We start from the raw sequence: 23,951 nt of genomic DNA, 5'->3' as shown, positions 1-23,951 counted from the left end.
TTTTTAGCACTATGCAGGAATAAAATGGCATCTACAGTGCCAGGATTCATGCGAGAGCGCCTGGCCTCTAAAATGCGCCCTGCTGCGCTGAAGGAGCGCTCACTTGCGCCACTTGTTGCTGGGACACGGTGCCATCTTTTTCTTTTTTTCTTCTTCTTCTGTTGTGTTGTGCTGCAGTGCCTGAAGAATAATTGACTGTTTCAAAGAGTGCTGCTCGTTTTTCGTATGTGGGTAACAACATTTAACTGTGTATATATATTTCCGAATTGGTTCAACCGCCATCCGCCCGCATCTATTTAAAATCTATTTTTACCCGCCCGACCCGCGGTTTATCCGCGGTTGTGTCCGCAAACCGCGCATCTCTAGCACCTGGACTGCCAGAGAATAAGAAGACGTAGCAGGAGGGATCAGTGTTGCCAATTTAGCGAGTATAATTAGCAAGATTCTCTTTCTCATAACAGTGACGTGTTCTGGTCTTGTTGGACATCTTTGGAAACCCTAACATGAAAGCAGTAGTAGTCAAAGTAGTCACATGCTGTTTCGTCTTACTTGTGCCATAAAAAAGAACACACAAAAAGCGACATCGTTTGTAAATCCAAATATATTTGCTTTGTTTTTTTCCTCACTTTTAGTGTCTCTACATCAGCGGTGTCAAATTCGTTTTCATTGAGGGCCACAACGTATAACAGTGAATAATACATGAATATGTACAAGGATTCGGCTCATATTATATTATAACGCAATTTCCTATGCATTTGATTATTTTTTCATGTACCGTATTTTTCGGACTATAAGTCGCAGTTTTTTTCATAGTTTGGCCGGGGGTGCGACTTATACTCAGGAGCGACTTATGTGTGAAATTATTAACACATTACCGTAAAATATCAAATAATATTATTTGGCTCATTCACGTAAGAGACTAGACGTATAAGATTTCATGGGATTTAGCGATTAGGAGTGACAGATTGTTTGGTAAACGTATAGCATGTTCTATATGTTATAGTTATTTGAATGACTCTTACCATAATATGTTATGTTAACATACCAGGCACGTTCTCAGTTGGTTATTTATGCGTCATATAACGTACACTTATTCAGCCTATATTTATTTTAAATTGCCTTTCAAATGTCTATTCTTGGTGTTGGGTTTTATCAAATAAATTTCCCCCAAAAATGCGACTTATATATGTTTTTTCCTTCTTTATTATGCATTTTCGGCCGGTGCGACTTATACTCCGGAGCGACTTATACTCTGAAAAATACGGTACTCTGTAAAAAAAAAACTTGTGGATTTCGTGGTAAAAAAGTAGTAGCTCAGTCACCAGAATTTTACCAGAACATGTATGTTAGTTTTTACAGTGAAAAAGGCACCACTTTTTTTTTTTTACTGTAAGATTTCTGGTGACTGAACTTTCAATTTTTGGATCGTAAAATCTATGCTTGTTGTTTTCACAGTGTATTACTGTAAATTAAAAATCTATTGTCATGTTTATACTGTACAATTTGATGAATAACTTGCTTTGAAATCATACCTCAAGCTTATATATGTGTGTATAAATACAAACCCCGTTTCCATATGAGTTGGGAAATTGTGTTAGATGTAAATATAAACGGAATACAATGATTTGCAAATAATTTTCAACCCATATTCAGTTGAATATGCTACAAAGACAACATATTTGATGTTCAAACTGATAAAACAAATTTTTTTTGCAAATAATCATTAACTTTAGAATTTGATGCCAGCAACACGTGACAAAGAAGTTGGGAAAGGTGGCAATAAATACTGATAAAGTTGAAGAATGCTTATCAAACACTTATTTGGAACATCCCACAGGTGTGCAGGCTAATTGGGAACAGGTGGGTGCCATGATTGGGTATAAAAACAGCTTCCCAAAAAATGCTCAGTCTTTCACAAGAAAGGATGGGGCGAGGTACACCCCTTTGTCCACAACTGCGTGAGCAAATAGTCAAACAGTTTAAGAACAACGTTTCTCAAAGTTCAATTGCAAGAAATTTAGGGATTTCAACATCTACGGTCCATAATATCATCAAAAGGTTCAGAGAATCTGGAGAAATCACTCCACGTAAGCGGCATGGCCGGAAACCAACATTGAATGACCGTGACCTTCGATCCCTCAGACGACACTGTATCAAAAACCGACATCAATCTCTAAAGGATATCACCACATGGGCTCAGGAACACTTCAGAAAATCACTGTCACTAAATACAGTTTGTCGCTACATCTGTAAGTGCAAGTTAAAGCTCTACTATGCAAAGCGAAAGCCATTTATCAACAACATCCAGAAACGCCGCCGGCTTCTCTGGGCCTGAGATCATCTAAGATGGACTGATGCAAAGTGGAAAAGTGTTCTGTGGTCTGACGAGTCCACATTTCAAATTGTTTTTGGAAATATTCGACAAGCTAGCATCTGTGATGGTATTGGGGTGCATTAGTGCCCAAGGCATGGGTAACTTACACATCTGTGAAGGCACCATTAATGCTGAAAGGTACATACAGGTTTTGGAACAACATATGCTGCCATCTAAGCGCCGTCTTTTTCATGGACGCCCCTGCTTATTTCAGCAAGACAATGCCAAGACACATTCAGCACGTGTTACAACAGTGTGGCTTCGTAAAAAAAGAGTGCGGGTACTTTTCTGGCCCGCCTGCAGTCCAGACCTGTCTCCCATCGAAAATGTGTGCCGCATTATGAAGCGTAAAATACGACAGCGGAGACCCCGGACTGTTGAACGACTGAAGCTCTACATAAAACAAGAATGGGAAATAATTCCACTTTCAAAGCTTCAACAATTAGTTTCCTCAGTTCCCAATCGTTTATTGAGTGTTGTTAAAAGAAAAGGTGATGTAACACAGTGGTGAACATGCCCTTTCCCAACTACTTTGGCACGTGTTGCAGCCATGAAATTCTAAGTTAATTATTATTTGCAAAAAAAAAATTAAAGTTTATGAGTTTGAACATCAAATATCTTGTCTTTGTAGTGCATTCAATTGAATATGGGTTGAAAAGGATTTGCAAATAATTGTATTCCGTTTATATTTACATCTAACACAAGTTCCCAACTCATATGGAAACGGGGTTTGTATGTATATATATATATTGTTTTAAAAAAACAACTATATATTTATATGTACAATATGTGTATGTATATGTATAAGATTTTTGCTTTATTAGATAATATGACATTTTAAAAGATATTCAATTGCATGCAGTAGATTTTTCTTTTAAAGATAAGTACTTTTATTAAAAAATATTAATTCCAGGCTTTCACAGGCCATGTAAAATGATGCGGCGAGCCGGATATGGCCCTTTGGGCCTTGAGTTTGACACATGTACTCTACAGTGTCACAAGAATGACACACGTATGCGTCACAGCCATTGTGCAAATTAGACAATGATGTAATCTAATCCATACCTCCTCAACCCACCACCACAAATCGATTGTAGTCCTGTGGTAAACACAGCTACTTCATTACAATCTACAAAACAAGTGGAAAGAACAAAATATGTTAAGATATGGCAACAAATACATTTAATTACAGTTCTTTTTAAACAAGGGTCCCACGTGTAAACGTTTTACAAACATATTTAATGGCTTTAAATCGCATAAATCCATTATTTTAATGTTCAAGGGTCTATAGATACCCAGGTCAGGTCTTAAAGTGCAAAAGTCAACCACAGGGTTTAACAGGTACATGGAAAAGAGAAAGAGATGTTCCTACTAAAGAAGACATTGAGTGACTTATTTTGTTGCAGCAAAAAACACAATTTGACAGTAAGCACCTGTGTCCTAAAATTAGTCAAAATGATGAATGATGTGTTTAGAACCACATTACTTTGGAGCTGGATGGGCATTACACATGAACAGTAGACATAAAAAAAAACAAAAAAAAAAAAACAGTTATCATTTACCTCACATCCTCTTATTTTTTCCAACTCATCACACTAATGAAGCTGTCTTTTCCCACACAAAACCATACCCGCCTGAATGCAACAGGAGAGTAAACATATTGCATTCTCCCTGTCAAACTTTAACGTTCAGAGACCTTAACTATATGACTTTGCTAAGTACTTGTATTACTGCAGGAACAATGACTTAATAAAAAGTGGATGGAGTTCAAAAACCTCAAGCCTTAGTAAAATAATTTCCAAAAAGCTGTATCTCCACCTAGTGGCTAATTTATTTCATTACAACATTCACATGTTGGCCGTCTGTGCTTCTGAATGTTTGTTGGGCAATGATCCTCAGCAGGATGCATGTTTGCCTCCTGTTATCATTTCCATTTTCCACAGATCCTTTCAATGCTGCTGCTTTTAGGTTCCTTTCTTTGATTCCCATTCCTGCAAAAGGAGTAAACACTTACCATGAGATAAGCATGTATGACAACGACAAAGAGCAAAATGCGTAACACTCATTTGGTCCACCCTGCTTCATTCAATGAACACAATACAAATCTAAACAATGTTAACTTTTAACTAAGGATGTCCGATAATATCGGCCGATAAATGCGTTAAAATGTAATATCGGAAATTATCGGTATCGTTTTTTTTATTCTTGGTATCGTTTTTTTTAAATTGTATTATTTCTTTTTTATTATTATTAAATCAACATAAAAAACACAAGATACACTTACAATTAGTGCACCAACCCAAAAAACCTCCCTCCCCACTCATTCACACAAAAGGGTTGTTTCTTTCTGTTATTAATATTCTGTCATGTCTGTGTGATCATGTTTTGTTTTAGTCATGTTCGGTTTTGTTTTTGGACTTTTTGTGCACTTTTGTTTGTTTTGTCACCATAGCAACCATTAGTTTTCACCTGTCACGTCACGTACCTGTTTCACGTTTTGAGTCACGCACCTGTTTTCACTAATCATGTCTGTAGTATTTAAGTTCATTGTTTTCAGTTCGTCGTTCTGGCGACATCCCGGATTCATACCACTGTCACACTCTTACCTCTGCGCACTTCATAGTCCATGCCAAGTAAGTTTTTTGTTTATTAATGCCACAGTTAGTGTTTTTGTTTAATTGTTCAGTTTCTGCCTATGTGCAAGTTTTGTTTTCAATAGCCTAGTTTTGTACCTCCGCCATTGTGCGCGCTTTTCGTTTGTTCCTTTTTGATATATAGTGTTAAAATAAATCATGTATTCACCTTCACGCCATGTCTGGTCCAAATCACTTGCACCTCGGGAGAACAAACCACGCCACAGTCCCAGTCGTGACATATTCTGGTTCCTACATTATATATCAATATATATCAATACAGTCTGCAAGGGATACAGTCCGTAAGCACACATGATTGTGCGTGCTGCTGGTCCACTAATAGTACTAACCTTTAACAGTTCATTTTACAAATGTTCATTAATTACTAGTTTCTATGTAACTGTTTTTTTATATTGTTTTACTTTCTTTTTTATTCAAGAAAATGTTTTTAATTTATTTATCTTATTTTATTAATTTTTTTAAAAAAAGTACCTTATCTTCACCATACCTGGTTGTCCAAATTAGGCATAATAATGTGTTAATTCCACGACTGCATATATCGGTTGATATTGGTATCGGTTGATATCGGTATCGGTAATTAAAGAGTTGGACAATATCGGAATATCGGCAAAAAGCCATTATCGGACATCCCTACTTTTAACGTTCATGTAAAAACATGTTAACATCTCAAAGCAAAATAATAAACGGTGTTGTGTTAAGACTGGCAGTTTACAATAGCACTCGAAAGTGATGACGTCGTTACCTTTGCCTTCTGCATGACAGTTCCTGTAGATGAAGCGTACACAGACGGAGGTCTCCTGCGCATCTCTGAGGCACAGTTTACGGCTACGGCCTCACTGTAGATGTTAAGCGTCTTCTTTCTGGACCCCTAAACAAAAAAGAGCAAAATAAATGAATATGCAAGAATGCATCTCTAATAAAGTCATGCGTAGTCATGTAAAATACCTTAACAGGTGGGACAGCATCTCCTGCTGCACCCAGTGCTCCACCTGCCAGGCTCTTCTTCAGGTTTTCTTTGACTTGTGACAGCCGGAGCTCCAAGTCCACTCTCTCTGCCTCCTTAGCCCGGCAAGCTTCCTCCAGCTGAGACGCACGCTTGTTCAGGAGAACAGCTCTCTTACCTTGTCCAGGGACATCAACATTTGTCAAACATACCGTACATACAAACCCCGTTTCCATATGAGTTGGGAAATTGTGTTTGATGTAAATATAAATGGAATACAATGATTTGCAAATCATTTTCAACCCATATTCAATTGAATGCACTACAAAGACAAGATATTTGATGTTCAAACTCATAAACTTTTTTTTTTTGCAAATAATTAACTTAGAATTTCATGGCTGCAACACGTGCCAAAGTAGTTGGGAAAGGGCATGTTCACCACTGTGTTACATGGCCTTTCATTTTAAGAACACTCAGTAAATATTTGGGAACTGAAGAGACACATTTTTTAAGCTTCTCAGGTGGAATTCTTTCCCATTCTTGCTTGATGTACAGCTTAAGTTGTTCAACGGTCCGGGGGTCTCCGTTGTGGTATTTTAGGCTTCATAATGCGCCACACATTTTCAATGGGAGACAGGTCTGGACTACAGGCAGGCCAGTCTAGTACCCGCACTCTTTTACTATGAAGCCACGTTGATGTAACACGTGGCTTGGCATTGTCTTGCTGAAATAAGCAGGGGCGTCCATGGTAACGTTGCTTGGATGGCAACATATGTTGCTCCAAAAGCTGTATGTACCTTTCAGCATTAATGGCGCCTTCACAGATGTGTAAGTTACCCATGTCTTGGGCACTAATACCCCCCTCATACCATCACAGATGCTGGCTTTTCAACTTTGCGCCTATAACAATCCGGATGGTTCTTTTCCTCTTTGGTCCGGAGGACACAACGTCCACAGTTTCCAAAAACAATTTGAAATGTGGACTTGTCAGACCACAAAACACTTTTCCACTTTGTATCAGTCCATCTTAGATGAGCTCAGGCCCAGCGAAGCCGACGGCGTTTCTGGGTGTTGTTGATAAACGGTTTTCGCCTTGCATAGGAGAGTTTTAACTTGCACTTACAGATGTAGCGACCAACTGTAGTTACTGACAGTGGGTTTCCGAAGTGTTCCTGAGCCCATGTGGTGATATCCTTTACACACTGATGTCGCTTGTTGATGCAGTACAGCCTAAGGGATCAAAGGTCACAGGCTTAGCTGCTTACGTGCAGTGATTTCTCCAGATTCTCTGAACCCTTTGATGATATTACGGAGCGTAGACGGTGAAATCCCTAAATTCCTTGCAATAGCTGGTTGAGAAAGGTTTTTCTTAAACTGTTCAACACATTGCTCACGCATTTGTTGACAAAGTGGTGACCCTCGCCCCATCCTTGTTTGTGAATGACTGAGCATTTCATGGAATCTACTTTTATACCCAATCATGGCACCCACCTGTTCCCAATTTGCCCGTTCACCTGTGGGATGTTCCAAATAAGTGTTTGATGAGCATTCCTCAACTTTATCAGTATTTATTGCCACCTTTCCCAACTTCTTTGTCACGTGTTGCTGGCATCAAATTCTAAAGTTAATGATTATTTGCAAAAAAAAAAAAAAAATGTTTATCAGTTTGAACATCAAATATGTTGTCTTTGTAGCATATTCAACTGAATATGGGTTGAAAATGATTTGCAAATCATTGTATTCCGTTTATATTTACATCTAACACAATTTCCCAACTCATATGGAAACGGGTTTTGTACACACAGTTAATAATGTAGTGTATTGTTTAAACACAATAGTACACTTTGAGAACATACTGTACTCACTGGACATAACAACATGTACAGCGGCAGTGACACTGTGAGATAGTTCATGGTACATAGAGGTGCCTCTGTTTACGTACGCCTCATTGTGCCTAACAAAGTAGTCTATTTGCCCGTCATCCGTTGACTTTGTAGTTCTTTTGACTGCAAGTTAAGGCACTTTTGGGCCTAAGAATGTTGCAAACATTAGCACTTTGATAAAGAAAGTGAGAGAAACACTTTTGAATTCAGAAAATAATTTGTAGAAAAGTACAAAGGTGACGTCTCCCTCTCCGTCTCAACTAATACGTTGTCAATAAAGACAAACGTGATGTTAAATGTTTATTTAACCATTTGATTCATCATTCATATGTATTTTACTTTGTTTTCTGCATGTAAAACTAAATATTATACAAACCCCGTTTCCATATGAGTTGGGAAATTGTGTTAGATGTAAATATAAACGGAATACAATTATTTGCAAATCATTTTCAACCCATATTCAGTTGAATATGCTACAAAGACAACATGTTTGATGTTCAAACTGATAAACATTTATTTTTTTTTTTCAAATAATCATTAACTTTAGAATTTGATGCCAGCAACACGTGACAAAGAAGTTGGGAAAGGTGGCAATAAATACTGATAAAGTTGAGGAATGCTCATCAAACACTTATTTGGAACATCCCACAGGTAAACAGGCAAATTGGGAACAGGTGGGTGCCATGATTGGGTATAAAAGTATATTCCATGAAATGCTCAGTCATTCACAAACAAGGATGGGTCGAAGGTCACCACTTTGTCAACAAATGCGTGAGCAAATTGTTGAACAGTTTAAGAAAAACCTTTCGCAACCAGCTATTGCAAGGAATTTAGGGATTTCACCATCTACGGTCCGTAATATCATCAAAAGGTTCAGAGAATCTGGAGAAATCACTGCACGTAAGCAGCTAAGCCCGTGACCTTCGATCCCTCAGGCTGTACTGCATCAACAAGCGACATCAGTGTGTAAAGGATATCACCACATGGGCTCAGGAACACTTCAGAAACCAACTGTCAGTAACTGCAGTTGGTCGCTACATCTGTAAGTGCAAGTTAAAACTCTCCTATGCAAGGCGAAAACCGTTTATCAACAACACCCAGAAACGCTGTCGGCTTCGCTGGGCCTGAGCTCATCTAAGATGGACTGATACAAAGTGGAAACGTGTTCTGTGGTCTGACGAGTCCACATTTCAAATTGTTTTTGGAAACTGTGGACGTCGTGTCCTCCGGACCAAAGAGGAAAAGAACCATCCGGATTGTTATAGGCGCAAAGTTGAAAAGCTAGCATCTGTGATGGTATGGGGGTGTATTAGTGCCCAAGACATGGGTAACTTATACATCTGTGAAGGCGCCATTAATGCTGAAAGGTGCATACAGGTTTTGGAGCAACATATGTTGCCATCCAAGCAACGTTACCATGGACGCCCCTGCTTATTTCAGCAAGACAATGCCAAGCCACGTGTTACATCAACGTGGCTTCATAGTAAAAGAGTGCGGGTACGAGACTGGCCTGTCTGTAGTCCAGACCTGTCTCCCATTGAAAATGTGTGGCGCATTATGAAGCCTAAAATACCACAACGGAGACCCCCGGGTTGTTGAACAACTTAAGCTGTACATCAAGCAAGAATGGGAAAGAATTCCACCTGAGAAGCTTAAAAAATGTGTCTCCTCAGTTCCCAAATGTTTACTGAGTGTTGTTAAAAGGAAAGGCCATGTAACACAGTGGTGAACATGCCTTTTCCCAACTACTTTGGCACATTTTGCAGCCATGAAATTCTAAGTTAATTATTATTTGCAAAAAAAAAAAAAGTTTATGAGTTTGAACATCAAATATCTTGTCTTTGTAGTGCATTCAATTGAATACGGGTTGAAAATGATTAGCAAATCATTGTATTCCGTTTATATTTACATCTAACACAATTTCCCAACTCATATGGAAACGGGGTTTGTATTTGAATGGGTTTTATGTCAATATTTTTGGGTTTCTGTAATGGATTCATTGGATGTACAGGGTTTCTTAATCCAAAAATGTGTTTTTCATATGATTCAGTATGTACACACACACACACACACACACACACACACACACACACACACACACACATACACACAAACACACGTGTATATATATATAAATGTGTATATATATATATATATACACACACACACATGTGTATATTTATGTGTATGTATACATATATGTGTATATATACACATATCTATACATATATCTACATATACATATATACACAGACATATATATATATATATATATATATATGTATATATATATATATATACACACACATTATACACACATGCGTGCGTTTGTGTGTGCATGTATATGTATGTGGGTATATATATATATATATATATATATATATATATATATATATATACATATATATATATTTGTGTGCGTTTATATATATGTATACCGTATTTTTCGGACTATAAGTCGCAGTTTTTTTCATAGTTTGGCCGGGCTCCAGTGCGACTTATATATGTTTTTTTCCTATTTTATTATGCATTTTTGGCAGGTGCGACTTATACTCCGAAAAATACGGTATACATACGATAAGTATATACTGTACATATATGTATATATACATATATACACACATATATATGTGTATACATCTATACACATATATATATATATATATACACGCACATATACACATACATATATTTATATACACACACATATATACACTCACACATATATATACGCACACACACATCTATACGCACACACACACACACACACACACACACACACACACACACACACACACACACACACACACACACACACACACACACACACGCACACACACACACACACACACACACACACCACAGTGCGGCATAAAAGTATAAAGCTGTAAATCATTTTTATGAATTAATATTGTGGTTGAAGCAGTAAAGGCAGACGTCCTATGACCTTAAATGAGTGAGAGGAAGGATGGATGGATGTACCTATTGCTTTGTCTAGAAATTATTTTTTGGATATCCTCATGATTATATAGATGTAATCAAATTAGATTTTACATTTCATTTTTATTTTACACGAGGCTGTTGCTACTTTTATTTGAAATAAATTTGTGTCAGAGTATTTTTTTTTATTTTTATTCTTAATGTTAAAGCTGTATTGTTGACTTTGATCCAAAAAACAAAACCATTAGATGTTGAATAAAGTCAACTTTGTTCCCACACAGTCTTGGACGAATGGTTATTAGCCCAAACAGGCCCATCAGACATGCACGCCTTTGCAGGATTCATAGTTGAAAGTTAAAGCAAAGCTGAGGAGCTTTGGGGATATGATAACCAAAAAAAAAAAAAGATTAGTCTAGCATCTGCTCTGTGTTTTTTCCTCCGCTCTCCTTACCAGTAGCTGATTGCAGCTGTTCCTTAATTTCTTGCTTCTCCTGCCGGAGGTTTAGGAGCGTAGTCCGAATCCCACCCCTCTCTTTTTCCAAGTCCTCTTTGTCTTTCAGGTAACGCTTGGCGTCCTCCTCTGCTCGTGTTTTCCCATACTTTCCGTACTGGTTTGAATCTAGGTAGAGATGTCAGGGGAAAGGTCAGAGTTCATAGAAACAAGCAGGGGATTTCATGCAACATCTAGAATATTTTCTTTCTAATAAATTATTTTCCAGATATGTTTTGTGTTAATATGCAGACCACAACCTTTGCACCTTGTTTGCGTTCTACCGAGTGTGATACTAGTTGTAGAGGGAAAGGTCATGAAGCAACACAGAACACGTAATGCTAGTGTCCTATAAATCCTATGTTACATCCTGTAGCCGCCAGCCTCAGAGCGCCATGTTCACTCTTTGAAGTATCACAGCGTCAGACCACTGGCCCGAGAAAGAATAAGAGACCCCGCCGATATCACGTTGCTTAACCCAGGATGCTCATCTTTTCTATTTGTGGGAGAGCAGCCAAGTGACACAATGGAGCGCATGGGAGCGCCGAGTGAAAATTGGCGATTCCAAATGGAAAGTAAACTGGATTTGGGGAACTTTGGAGCCAGATGTTCTATTTTAATGGCTGTCTGAGGATTGGTAAGAACCAGGAGAGTGTAATTTGCAATTGACATATGATTAAGATGTAGCATCTGAACTTCATTTTCAAGGCCAGCCAAACTTCGATGGACGACATTGGGGAAAGGCAATAAACTTAAGGAAACTTAAGTGTAAGCGTGAACTCCTTTTGTTTTGTTTAAATAAAAATGATATTGATCTTAGTTGACACAAGCAAAAACGCCAGGAAAGCAGGAAAGGATGTAATCATTTAAGTAATGGAAAACCACTGCTAAATATACACTTTTCTGGTGAAGTAGTGTGCCTTGGATGTACTACATGCCCTCCATATTCACAAGTGACAAACAATAATGCTTTTGTTTTCAAAAACTTCCACGAACAAATGCGTGTTCAGTCTCCAACAGGAACAACAAAACTCCATCAAAATGTGTTTTAATCAGTTCCTTTGAAATTGGGTGTCTTTAAATCTGAAATAACACAGGACAGTAAGGGATGGGTAGTAACATTTATAGCCACCGACAGAAATCTGTCGGGTATTGAATCACGTATAATCAAATGGTGCCATAGTTCGATACCTTTGTTGCACGGGACATTACGTCCGGTTTTGTGGCAAGCAAGCACTCAAGCAGCACTCAGCCAAACTGCCTCTAAGTAATGTTACAATTTTCAACACCAACAAATCAAACATGCCTGACAGAAAACACTCAAACGTACAGTAAGGCTCCCCTTTTTAAAATGGGCACTCTTGATGCTAATTTACATTAGATTTGCCATAAACATGCTACTGATTAGCATTAGCAGTTTTACATGGTGATTTCAATACCTCTAAATTTGGAAATGAAAACTACAACTAAGATGCATGTACAATACATCATCAGTGTGTAATAAGCACACTACTTTACCACACTTTAATACACTATGAACAACGTTCCCTCTAAGGTGCAATTGTGCACTGCTCAAGCATCCTCTGCGCACGGCAAATCTATGCTGCGCACAAAATAAAATAAAAAAATAAGCGCATAACAATTTTCGACACGACACGGACACGACAGAGAAAACTATTTTTGTCATCATTGTTCAAATATTGTATCTTCTGTCGAGACGCTTTGAGGACATGAATTCCATCGATCACTTTACTGAGCAAAACTCTTTATTGTCGGCCATAAACACATCACCAAAACATTAGTAAAAAAAATTATATATAGCAAAACTGGTCATTTTCTGCAGTACAAACCAGACCAAAAGCAACTTTGTTATATCAACAGCAGCCACTCGCTCTTTCTCACTTGCGCCAACACATGCACATATGGCACTTAGCCAGTGATGCGTTTACAGCCACACAAAAAGTCGGATAACTCCAACACCACACATAAAGTGTCATTCCAGGTCGTTACCCTATGATTTACCAATCAAATGTGTGCTTATTCTAGTGTCATTTATTAGGAATCTTAATTTATAAATATTAATCATGAAATGCTGCTAGTATATTAAATAAATACTAATAAAAATATATTTTTTACAAACAGGAAGTTGCAGGAATGTACACATGATCCACTGCTTACATCTCATTGTGCAACATGTGAATGTTTTAAAGGGAACTAAATGCAATGTCTGAAAGGGGTACACATTATTTCCAAAGCAGGACCTCCACCCAGACAAACAATACAAGTACCGTATTTTTTGGACTATAAGTCGCAGTTTTTTTCATAGTTTGGCCGGGCTCCAGTGCGACTTATATATGTTTTTTTTCTTTTTTTATTATGCATTTTCGGCAGGTGCGACTTATACTCCGGTGCGACTTATACTCCGAAAAATACGGTACACAGTTCATGAAAAGCAATATTTGTTTGTTATTGTCATTGTAAGTGGGCCTAAACACTTATATTAGAAATGGAAATGACTGCTGTCATTTGATTATAATAATAAGAGAATATTGTTTGTCTATCTGTGTTGGCCCTGCGATGAGGTGGGGACTTATCCAGGGTGTACACCGCCTTCCGCCCGAATGCAGCTGAGATAGGCTCCAGTGACCCCGAAAGGGACAAGCGGTAGAAAATGGATGGATGGATGGAGATTGAACTTGTTATTTAGTCAGGTTTGGGACAGGTGTGCTGCTGGTGTAGCCACTGTGTGCACGTCTGATGTTGCTCACATGGGCTCCACTGAATGCTCAGGGAGTTTTTGCGTTTGCTCACACACATGAAAAATTAGACGGAACATTGACTATGAACACTTTTCAGGGTGTAACAAAAGACTATACTCAACTTAAGGGCAAAGACTACTTCCTGGCTATGGCAACACACTGAAATCTTTGCACAACTGCCATCTAACATCTTGGAATTCCAACTGCATAGTGCATACAAAGTATACTACTGTATGTAATACTTGCAAATGGTACTTAGAAGTGTAAAAAAATAAGCGGTAACACTTTAGTATGGGGAACATATTCTAAGTAACAAAGACCTAATTTAGAGTTATTTGGACACTAGGGGAACGTATAAGGGTTAGGGTTAGGGTTAGCGTTACTAATTAAGCAATAATTCTGAGGTTATTGAGGGAAGACTCTTATAGTTAAAGTTAAAGTTAAAGTACCAATGATTGTCACACACACACTAGGTGTGGCGAAATTATTCTCTTCATTTGACCCATCACCCTTGATCACCCCCTGGGAGGCGAGGGGAGCAGTGGGCAGCAGCGGCGGCCGCGCCCGGGAATCATTTTTGGTGATTTAACCCCCAATTCCAACCCTTGATACTGAGTGCCAAGCAGGGAGGTAATGGGTCCCATTTTTATAGTCTTTGGTATGACTCGGCCGGGGTTTGAACCCACAACCTACCGATCTCAGGGCGGACACTCTAACCACTAGGCCACTGAGTAGGTTAGTTAATGGCTTACTGGTTTCATAATAAGGCCATGCAGAATAAGGCATTAATAAGTACTTACCGTATTTTTCGTACTATAAGTCGCAGTTTTTTTCATAGTTTGGCCGGGGGTGCGACTTATACTCAGGAGCGACTTATGTGTGAAATTATTAACACATTACCGTAAAATATCAAATAATATTATTTAGCTCATTCACGTAAGAGACTAGACGTATAAGATTTCATGGGATTTAGCGATTAGGAGTGACAGATTGTTTGGTAAACGTATAGCATGTTCTATATGTTATAGTTATTTGAATGACTCTTACCATAATATGTTACGTTAACATACCAGGCACGTTCTCAGTTGGTTATTTATGCGTCATATAACGTACACTTATTCAGCCTGTTGTTCACTATTCTTTATTTATTTTAAATTGCCTTTCAAATGTCTATTCTTGGTGTTGGGTTTTATCAAATACATTTCCCCAAAAAATGCGACTTATACTCCAGTGCGACTTATATATGTTTTTTTCCTTCTTTATTATGCATTTTCGGCCGGTGCGACTTATACTCTGGAGCGGCTTATACTCCGAAAAATACGGTAATAATGACTAATTACGAGCCAATATGTTACTAATTTACATGTTAATAAGCAACTAATTAATGGTGAATATGTTCCCCATACTAAAGTGTTACCAAATAAACATATAAGAACTGGACAGCGCAGTTATCAACTCAATGTTAAATGTTAATTAGAGAAACCGTACTTTATTATTAAACAAATTAACATTTATCAACACATGAACACACAGGAGTGCCGAAAATTGGTACCGGTATCGATTTCCAGTTACTGGGAATTGCTAACGTGTCGATTCAAATGTGAAAGGTACCCATCCCTACGGGACAGTATCCTTTACATAAATATGCTTCGCACATACAGTGGCTCAGTTACTATAGAAATGCAACCAAACACTTACTTGATCCTGTCCGTTTGAAGGAGTTTAACGGCTTGGTTTTGTCAGAATCGCTGCTGGAGAAACTGGAGCGCCGCTTCCCTTGGTTCCCACATTGCTGCCGGCAGTTCTCCATAGACTGGAGGAACACAGTAAGGGGAGGAACAGGGTGCAAAAGGTTCAAATATTCAGCCATGGAGGAAAGTCTCCTTTAGATTTATAGGCTTTAGACAGCAAAGGTGTTTGTAGCTGTAGGTGTAGAGCAGTGTGTTTGAATGCATGTCAGCAGAGAGGATTGAGGGGTTTACTGGATGTTAAACTGCTGTGACCTCTTGCCTTCCCGTCACCACAGTAATGGCTGGTTTTTCTCACTTTCACACAGACACACACGCACACACACTCATTTCTCAAGCCGTCACTGATGTCATATCACAGAGCTACTTTTATCACCTACAGTTCCTCATTAGCCTTTAAAGGGGAACATTATCACAATTTCAGAAGGGTTAAAACCATTAAAAATCAGTTCCCAGTGGCTTATTTTAAGTTTTTTTCAAAATTTTACCCATCACGCAATATCCCTAAAAAAACCTTCAAAGTGCCTGATTTTAAGCATCGTTATATACACCCGTCCATTTTCCTGTGACGTCACACAGTGATGCCAATACAAACAAACATGGCGGATAGAACAGCAAGATATAGCAACATTAGCTCGGATTCAGACTCATATTTCAGCGGCTTAAGCGATTCAACAGATTACACATGTATTAAAACGGATGGTTGTAGTGTGGAGGCAGGTAGCGAAAATGAAATTGAAGAAGAAACTGAAGCTATTGAGCCATATCGGTTTGAACCGTATGCAAGCGAAACCGACGAAAACGACACGACAGCCAGCGACACGGGAGAAAGCGAGGAGGAATTCGGCGATCGCCTTCTAACCAACGATCGGTATGTGTTTGTTTGGCATTAAAGGAAACTAACAACTATGAACTAGGTTTACAGCATATGAAATACATTTGGCAACAACATACACTTTGAGAGTGCAGACAGCCCAGTTTTCATCAATTAATATATTCTGTAGACATACCCTCATCTACTCTCTTTTCCTGAAAGCTGATCTGTTCCGTCCAGTTGGAAATGCGTCTGCTTTGAGTGTCGCAGGATATCCACACATTCTTGCCATCTCTGTCGTAGCATAGCTTTCGTCGGTAAAGTGTGCGGAACAAACGTCCAATTTCTTGCCACTTTCGCATCTTTGGGCCACTGGTGCAACTTGAATCCGTCCCTGTTCGTGTTGTTACACCCTCCGACAACACACCGACGAGGCATGATGTCTCCAAGGTACGGAAAACAGTCGAAAAAACGGAAAATAACAGAGCTGATTTGACTCTGTGTTTGTAATGTGTTTGAGAAAATGGCGGATGTGACGTCATCGCTCCGAGAGCGAATAATAGAAAGGCGTTTAATTCGCCAAAATTCACCCATTTAGAGTTCGGAAATCGGTTAAAAAAATATATGGTCTTTTTTCTGCAACATCAAGGTATATATTGACGCTTACATAGGTCTGGTGATAATGTTCCCCTTTAATAATGCCACATTAAAGCTGATCACAATATTTGACTATGCTGGCAAATTACCCCACCAACAAATGCAGCTTATTCTTTTATGTATATTTAATCAATAGTTATGTTTTTGTTTGAGTGTATGCGTGTGTTCATGCGACTCTCACCTGCATGTCCTCAGTAGGAACATCATCGTATGTTATAGAGTCTGTGTTACCGCCTGAGGTTGTGGCCCACCTAAGTATCAAAGAGGTCGTGAGGTCAGGGGTCACGTGTGCGGCATTTTTTTTTGACTTTGCACAGATATTTTCGGCACACACCCATCACCCCTAAAACTGTCCAACTCACAGGAAGGAATGGCGTGCAGCATTTCGAATATTGGCGATGGTCTCCACATCTACGTAGTCATAATGCAGCGATTCTGGGTCTGTCGTGCAGCCGGTTTCTGCCAAGAGAACCCCAAGCCATCTCCCAAGCTCCTCTGAGTTTGCTGCCTGAAAATAAACACACAACATTTTTTTAATCAATATTATGACAATGGAAGTTCTCATGTTGTGTGTGCAATGTTGTCCTTTTTATGGCTTAATTGAAGTCACCACTGAAAGGCCTCATGCTCTGAAACTTATGTATGATACTTTATGTATATCTACTAGTGTTGTAACGATACCAATATTTTGGTACCGGTACTAAAATGATTTCAATACTTTTCTGTACTTTTCTAAATAAAGGGGACCACAAAAAAATTGCATTATTGGCTTTATTTTAACAAAAAATCTTAGGGTACATTAAACATATGTTTCTAATTGCAGTTAAGTCCTTAAATAAAATAGCGAACATACAAGACAACTCGTCTTTCAGTCGTGAGTAAACTAACAAAGGCTCCTAATTAGTCTGCTGATGTTTGCAGTAACATATTGTATCATTTATCATTCTAATATTTTGTCAAAATTATTAAGGACAAGTGGTAGAAAATGAATTATTAATCTACTTGTTCATTTACTGTTAATATCTGCTTACTTTCTCTTTTAACATGTTCTGTCTACACTATGTTAAAATGTAACAATCATTTATTCTTCTGTTGTTTGATACTTTACATTAGTTTTGGATGATACCACAAATTTGGGTATCAATCCGATACCAAGTCGTTACAGGATCATACATTGGTCATATTCAAAGTCCTCATGTGTCCAGGGACATATTTCCTGAGTTTATAAACATAATATACATTTTTAAAAAACGAAAGAAAATGTGATGGCAAAAAATGTCGACGTAATCATAGTAGTATCGACTAGATACGTGCCTGTACTTGATATCATTACAGTGGATGTTAGGTGTAGATCCACCAATGGCGTTTGTTTACATTGTGACGCCGGTGAGCTACGGTGTGTAGTGAAGCATGTTTAGCTATTCCTCGTCCTGCAGGGATGATCCTTGTAAAAAATGTATTTTATTTGTCGCCATGGAGGCGAGGATTAGTGATTTAGAAGTAGCTAAAACACTGCCGATGGGGGATCTGCCTGAGGGCGTTTTAGTGTTATAACTTCACCTTTATCTTTAGTTTTTAAGCCAAAATGCGTCCGTTCTCCCTTTTTCTGTCTACACACTGTCTGCTTGTACCGTATTTTTCGGATTATAAATCGCAGTTTTTTTCAGTTTGGCCGGGGGTGCGATTTATACTCGGGTGCGACTTATGTGTGAAATTATTAACACATTACCATAAAATATGAAATAATATTATTCATCTAATTCACGGATGAGACGAAGCAAATGTCAGCAATCGTCACACACACGTCAGCGGTCGTCACACACACGTCAACCAATAGGAATTATGCGGGGGCGGGTCATGGCACAAGTGGGTCATGATGGCGGTGTATAGTGAAAAAAAAGATGCTACATGCTACTACGTCCGTACCTAGGAAAATAGATAATTTCAACATTGGCGGTAACTTATAAAAACTGAGAAGGGCTGAACAAAAATGGCACCGAAAAGGAAATCATTTACTGCAGATTACAAGCTGGACGTAGTGAAATATGCAGCAGGGAACGGCAATCGAGCAGCAGAAAGAAAGGACATACCAGAGGCGACACCGAGGAGGAAGATTTCATGGGATTTAACGATCGGGAGTGACAGATTGTTTGGTAAACGTATAGCATGTTCTATATGTTATAGTTATTTGAATGACTCTTACCATAATATGTTACGTTAACATACCAGGCACGTTCTCAGTTGGTTATTTATGCCTCGTATAACGTACACTTATTCAGCCTGTTGTTCACTATTCTTTGTTTATTTCAAATTGCCTTTCAAATGTCTATTCTTGTTGTGTTTGTTGTCTTCTCCCTGCCTTCTCTATTGGTTTGTCAGTTTCTTTCCCCAGTCTTTTGTCCCCAACGAGGCACACCTGCTGCTAATCACTTCCCGGTAACATTTAAGCGCGTCTCCACCAGCTGGTCCCTGCCGGTTATTGTTCCTGAACTCCGCTCTGACATGTGCTACCTTGATTCTGCTTCCCTGGTATGTTGCCTTTGCATATTCCTGTAATATTGACCTCGTTGTGTTTTTTGTTTTCCTAGCCACCTTGTTTTGAGAGGACTAGTTTTGCCACGCTGTGTGCGTCCTGGCCTTTGCTCCGCCAACCTCTGAAAGAGACTACTTTTGTTATATTTCCCATGGTGTGCACTTTTGCCCCATCACCCTTAGTTACCATTTTGGACTTATTAAATATTTAAATTTTTTATCGCATACCTTGCCTCCATTCTCTGCATCCCGGGGTCCACCCTTGAACTCAATCCTAACAATTCTTGGTGTTGGGTTTTATCAAATAAATTTCCCCCAAAAATGCGACTTATACTCCAGTGCGACGTACTATAAGTCCTATAAGTACTATAAGTACTATAAGTCCGGTGCGACTTATAGTCCGAAAAATACGGTAAGTACTCCGTGATTGTGTGCTACCGAGCATGCTCCTCTGCTCGTAAAACCAGCAATGTCTTGACGTGACGACGACACGGGCGCGTGGGGGTGCGGGACCGCTACGTTTCAGAGGCGATATAGTACCAAAAATTATTCATTAGTATCGCGGTACTATACTAATACCGGTATACCGTACAAACCTAATATCTACCACAAAAAAAAATCAAGCAATTAGATTTTAGTAATAATGTCTGACTTTTAAAAACTATGAATTAGTAACAAAACGGTTTTCACCTCTAGAGCAGCCACTGTGGTGCTGGCCCGTAAGATACGGAAGGCGATTGGATGCTTGGGTCCAAGCCCTGGCACCACCTCGCAGCCATGCAGCGGGAGGGAGGGCAGGGAGGTCTGATGGTCGCCTCTGTCTTGGTAGAAGTGCAGGAAGCTTCTGCACACACAGCACCAGTGCTCTTGCCACTCTTGGTTGACAAGTACTGACAGATAACCTGCATACACAAAAAAAGTAATGATGCAGAGGTGGTGACCTGAAGTGACACAGTAAAGCGGCTTCTCACCTTGCCGAGGGTCAGTGAAGGCTGTTCTAGAAACCTTCTTCTTTGAGAAACTGATGATGCGTGTGATTTTTCGGCCTGCAGCAAAAGCCCCACGCTTCACCTTACCTGCAAGAAAAATGCTTAAAGTACTGGAAACTCTTATCTTGTCTAGTAGACATTAGTGCATGTTTCATACAAAAATATATCAATAAACCAATCAAACATTGTGGTGATTTTTTTTGTATACCGTATTTTCCGCACTATAAGGCGCACCTATCAATCAATCAATCAATGTTTATTTATATAGCCCTAAATCACAAAAGTCTCAAAGGGCTGCACATTAAGCCACAACGACATCCTCGGTACAGAGCCCACATAAGGGACGTCGATGTGAATGACTATGAGAAACCTAATACTAAAACGGAAAAAAATACTCAAATATAATACTAAAACATGATCAGGAAAACACTCAAATATAATGCTAAAACATGATCAGGAAAACACTCAAATATAATACTAAAACATGATAATAAAACTCTCAAATATAATACTAAAACATGATAAGAAAACTCTCAAATATAATACTAAAACATGATCAGCAAAACACTCAAATATAATACTAAAACATGATAAGAAAACTCTCAAATATAATACTAAAACATGATCAGGAAAACATTAAATATACTAAACATGATAAGAAAACACTCAAATATAATACTAAAACATGATTGGAAAACATTCAAATATAATGCTAATAAAAACCTTCAATTTCCTTAAAAGCTGACAGTGCGCCTTATAATCTGGTGCGCCTTATATATGGACCAATATTGAGCCACAACAGGTCTCGCAACTACGGTAACTACGCCGACTTCATTTTCCCCCTTCTACGGCTGCTTACCGTAGCACATACTTGCCAACCTTGAGACCTCCGATTTCGGGAGGTGGGGGCATGGTCGGGGGTGGGGCAGGGCGTGGTTGGGGGCGTGGTTAAGAGGGGAGGAGTATATTGACAACTAGAATTCACCAAGTCAAGTATTTCATATATATATATATATATATATATATATATATATATATATATATATATATATATATATATATATCCTGAAAATATGCAAACAAAACTGTGTTTAGATAATTGATACTTCAAACTTGCATAAATAAATATTAAGGAATATAACATAACTTGGCTTCTGAGAGCTTCAAAATGTAATGAATAAAATGCTAAAGTTGTTGATAAACAAGCAATTATTTTAATAATTAAACATGGTCATTTTAAATGAATTATTATGATAATTTAAAATTAATTATTTCAAATATGTTTATTTTTATGTATAATTCTATGGCTGGATGTAATAAGGAGTCAGAAAAAATACAAATAAAAATACAATTAATTTTGATGTTTTTAGCAAAATATAGTAAAAATGTATTTAGTTTTTTTTTTTTTTTAATTAATAAATATATTTATTTTTAGGTAAGATAAACATAATAATACAATTTATCTCTAGTCTGGATGATTTATTTCTTGTCACCCTGTTGTCCTCCCGCCGTGAAAAAAGGCTGTCCTCACTCAGGTCCGCATGGAGCTGGAGGGGGCGTGGCCTCCAGCTCCAGCTGAAAATCGGGAGATTTTCGGGAGAATATTTGTCCCGGGAGGTTTTCGGGAGAGGCAATGAATTTCGGGAGTCTCCCGGAAAATTTGGGAGGGTTGGCAAGTATGCCGTAGAAGAAGAAGCGCTTCTTCTTCTACGGGGGAAAATGAAGTCGGTGGCTGCTTACCGTAGAAGAACTTCTTTCCCCCGTAGAAGAAGAACTTCTTCTATGGGGGAAAATGAAGTCGGCGGCTGATTACCGTAGTTGCGAGACCTAAACTTTATGTAAAGACCCAAAAATGGCTCCTATTAACAGACACTTTTACGAAGCAGAGTTTAAACTCAAGGCGATCAGTCACGTATTAGAACACGGGAATAGAGCAGCAGCGAGAGAATTTAACATTAACGAATCAATGGTGCGGAAGTGGAGGAAGAAACATGATGACCTGCGCCAAGTAAAGAAGACTAAACAGAGTTTCTGAGGGAACAAAGCGAGATGGCTACAGTTGGAGGACAAACTCGAGCAGTGGGTTGTTGAACAGAGAGCAGCAAGTAGAAGTGTCAGTACAATCACTATCTGTTTTGTTGACATTCCCTTTAGCGAAGCTCCATCTAATGGATGCATAACGTAACCCCAGCCTCTACTGTAGCGTCTATTCTATGCGCCTTATAATGCGGTGCGCCTTATATATGAACAAAGTTTTAAAATAGGCCATTCATTGAAGATGCACCTTATAATCCAGTGCGCCTTATAGTGCGGAAAATACGGTAATTTTGGCCATCGTACTATCAGCAAGATGCATTTTCCAGGACCCGGCTGCATCTGTTAAACCTGTACAGTAAAATATCAAGTCGCCCCAGCCGTGTTTCCCCAAGGTCTTTTATTCTCACCGTTGTCTCTGCAGTTCTCCCCTGTTGATACAGCAAAACTGTCTGAATCTGAAATGTTCCTCTCAGCAGACAACCTCTGAGTAAGGGCAAACATGCAAAGACACAAACTGTAAGTGCACTGCAAAAACTGAAATCTAGGTAAGATTAAATATCTCAAATATCGGTGATATTTGCTTATTTTCTGTCTTCTCACTAAGCAGATTTTATGTTAGTGTTTTACTTGTTTTAAGGGTTTTGGTCCTAAATGATCTCAGTAAGATATTACAGCTTGTAGCTGAGATTTGATGACCTATATTGAGTAAAACATGCTTGAAACTAGAATATCAACTGTTGCAAAGCTGTGTCATCAACACTCAAGTATAAAACTACTTTTTTAAAGTAATAATTTCTTATTTCAAGCATGACAAAAAAAATCAGGACTTTGACACAATTTTGTCTCATAATTAAAACGGATGACAACCAAATGGACTTTGCTGTTTTATTTTCAATGAAACAATAGAAAACACGTACTAATATAGTAGTACAGTTGGGACAGTACAGTAAACTGACAGTTAATATTTAAACATTTAAGATGTGACATTTCTAACAATAATGAACAAAAATAGTTCACGCACATTCAGATTAATTCTTCAAAATTACAGTTAAAATATTTTTGGCCGGGGGCCGGCCTGTATATAAGCGCACTAACTGACTGAAAGCGCACGCACTTGGCGCGATGATGTCA

The 23,951-nt window shown here is 38.5% G+C and overlaps 1 protein-coding gene across 4 annotated transcripts in view; it reads right to left on the bottom strand.

The window, feature by feature from the left end:
- Positions 1-3,292: 3,292 nt before the first annotated feature.
- afap1l1a (actin filament associated protein 1-like 1a) overlaps positions 3,293-23,951 on the bottom strand; it is an 87,503-nt gene continuing 66,844 nt past the window's right edge. For 3 of the 4 annotated variants that reach the window (XM_061927758.2, XM_061927760.2, XM_061927759.2), the window contains 10 exons: positions 23,228-23,303; positions 20,766-20,870; positions 20,485-20,696; positions 17,625-17,770; positions 17,444-17,513; positions 15,742-15,856; positions 11,246-11,413; positions 5,974-6,149; positions 5,771-5,896; positions 3,293-4,365 (listed from right to left, as the gene is read on the bottom strand). In XM_061927758.2, the coding sequence (XP_061783742.2) occupies positions 4,339-4,365; positions 5,771-5,896; positions 5,974-6,149; positions 11,246-11,413; positions 15,742-15,856; positions 17,444-17,513; positions 17,625-17,770; positions 20,485-20,696; positions 20,766-20,870; positions 23,228-23,303 (1,221 nt within the window). In that variant the 3' untranslated portion in view covers positions 3,293-4,338. The remainder of the gene's footprint in view (positions 4,366-5,770; positions 5,897-5,973; positions 6,150-11,245; positions 11,414-15,741; positions 15,857-17,443; positions 17,514-17,624; positions 17,771-20,484; positions 20,697-20,765; positions 20,871-23,227; positions 23,304-23,951) is intronic. The other variant, XM_061927761.2, reaches the window with a different exon arrangement.

This window comes from Nerophis lumbriciformis, linkage group LG35, assembly GCF_033978685.3.
Source record: "Nerophis lumbriciformis linkage group LG35, RoL_Nlum_v2.1, whole genome shotgun sequence".
Taxonomy (NCBI): domain Eukaryota; kingdom Metazoa; phylum Chordata; class Actinopteri; order Syngnathiformes; family Syngnathidae; genus Nerophis; species Nerophis lumbriciformis.
Note: the sequence above shows the minus strand (reverse complement) of the source record. Positions and strands in the feature narration are given on the sequence as shown.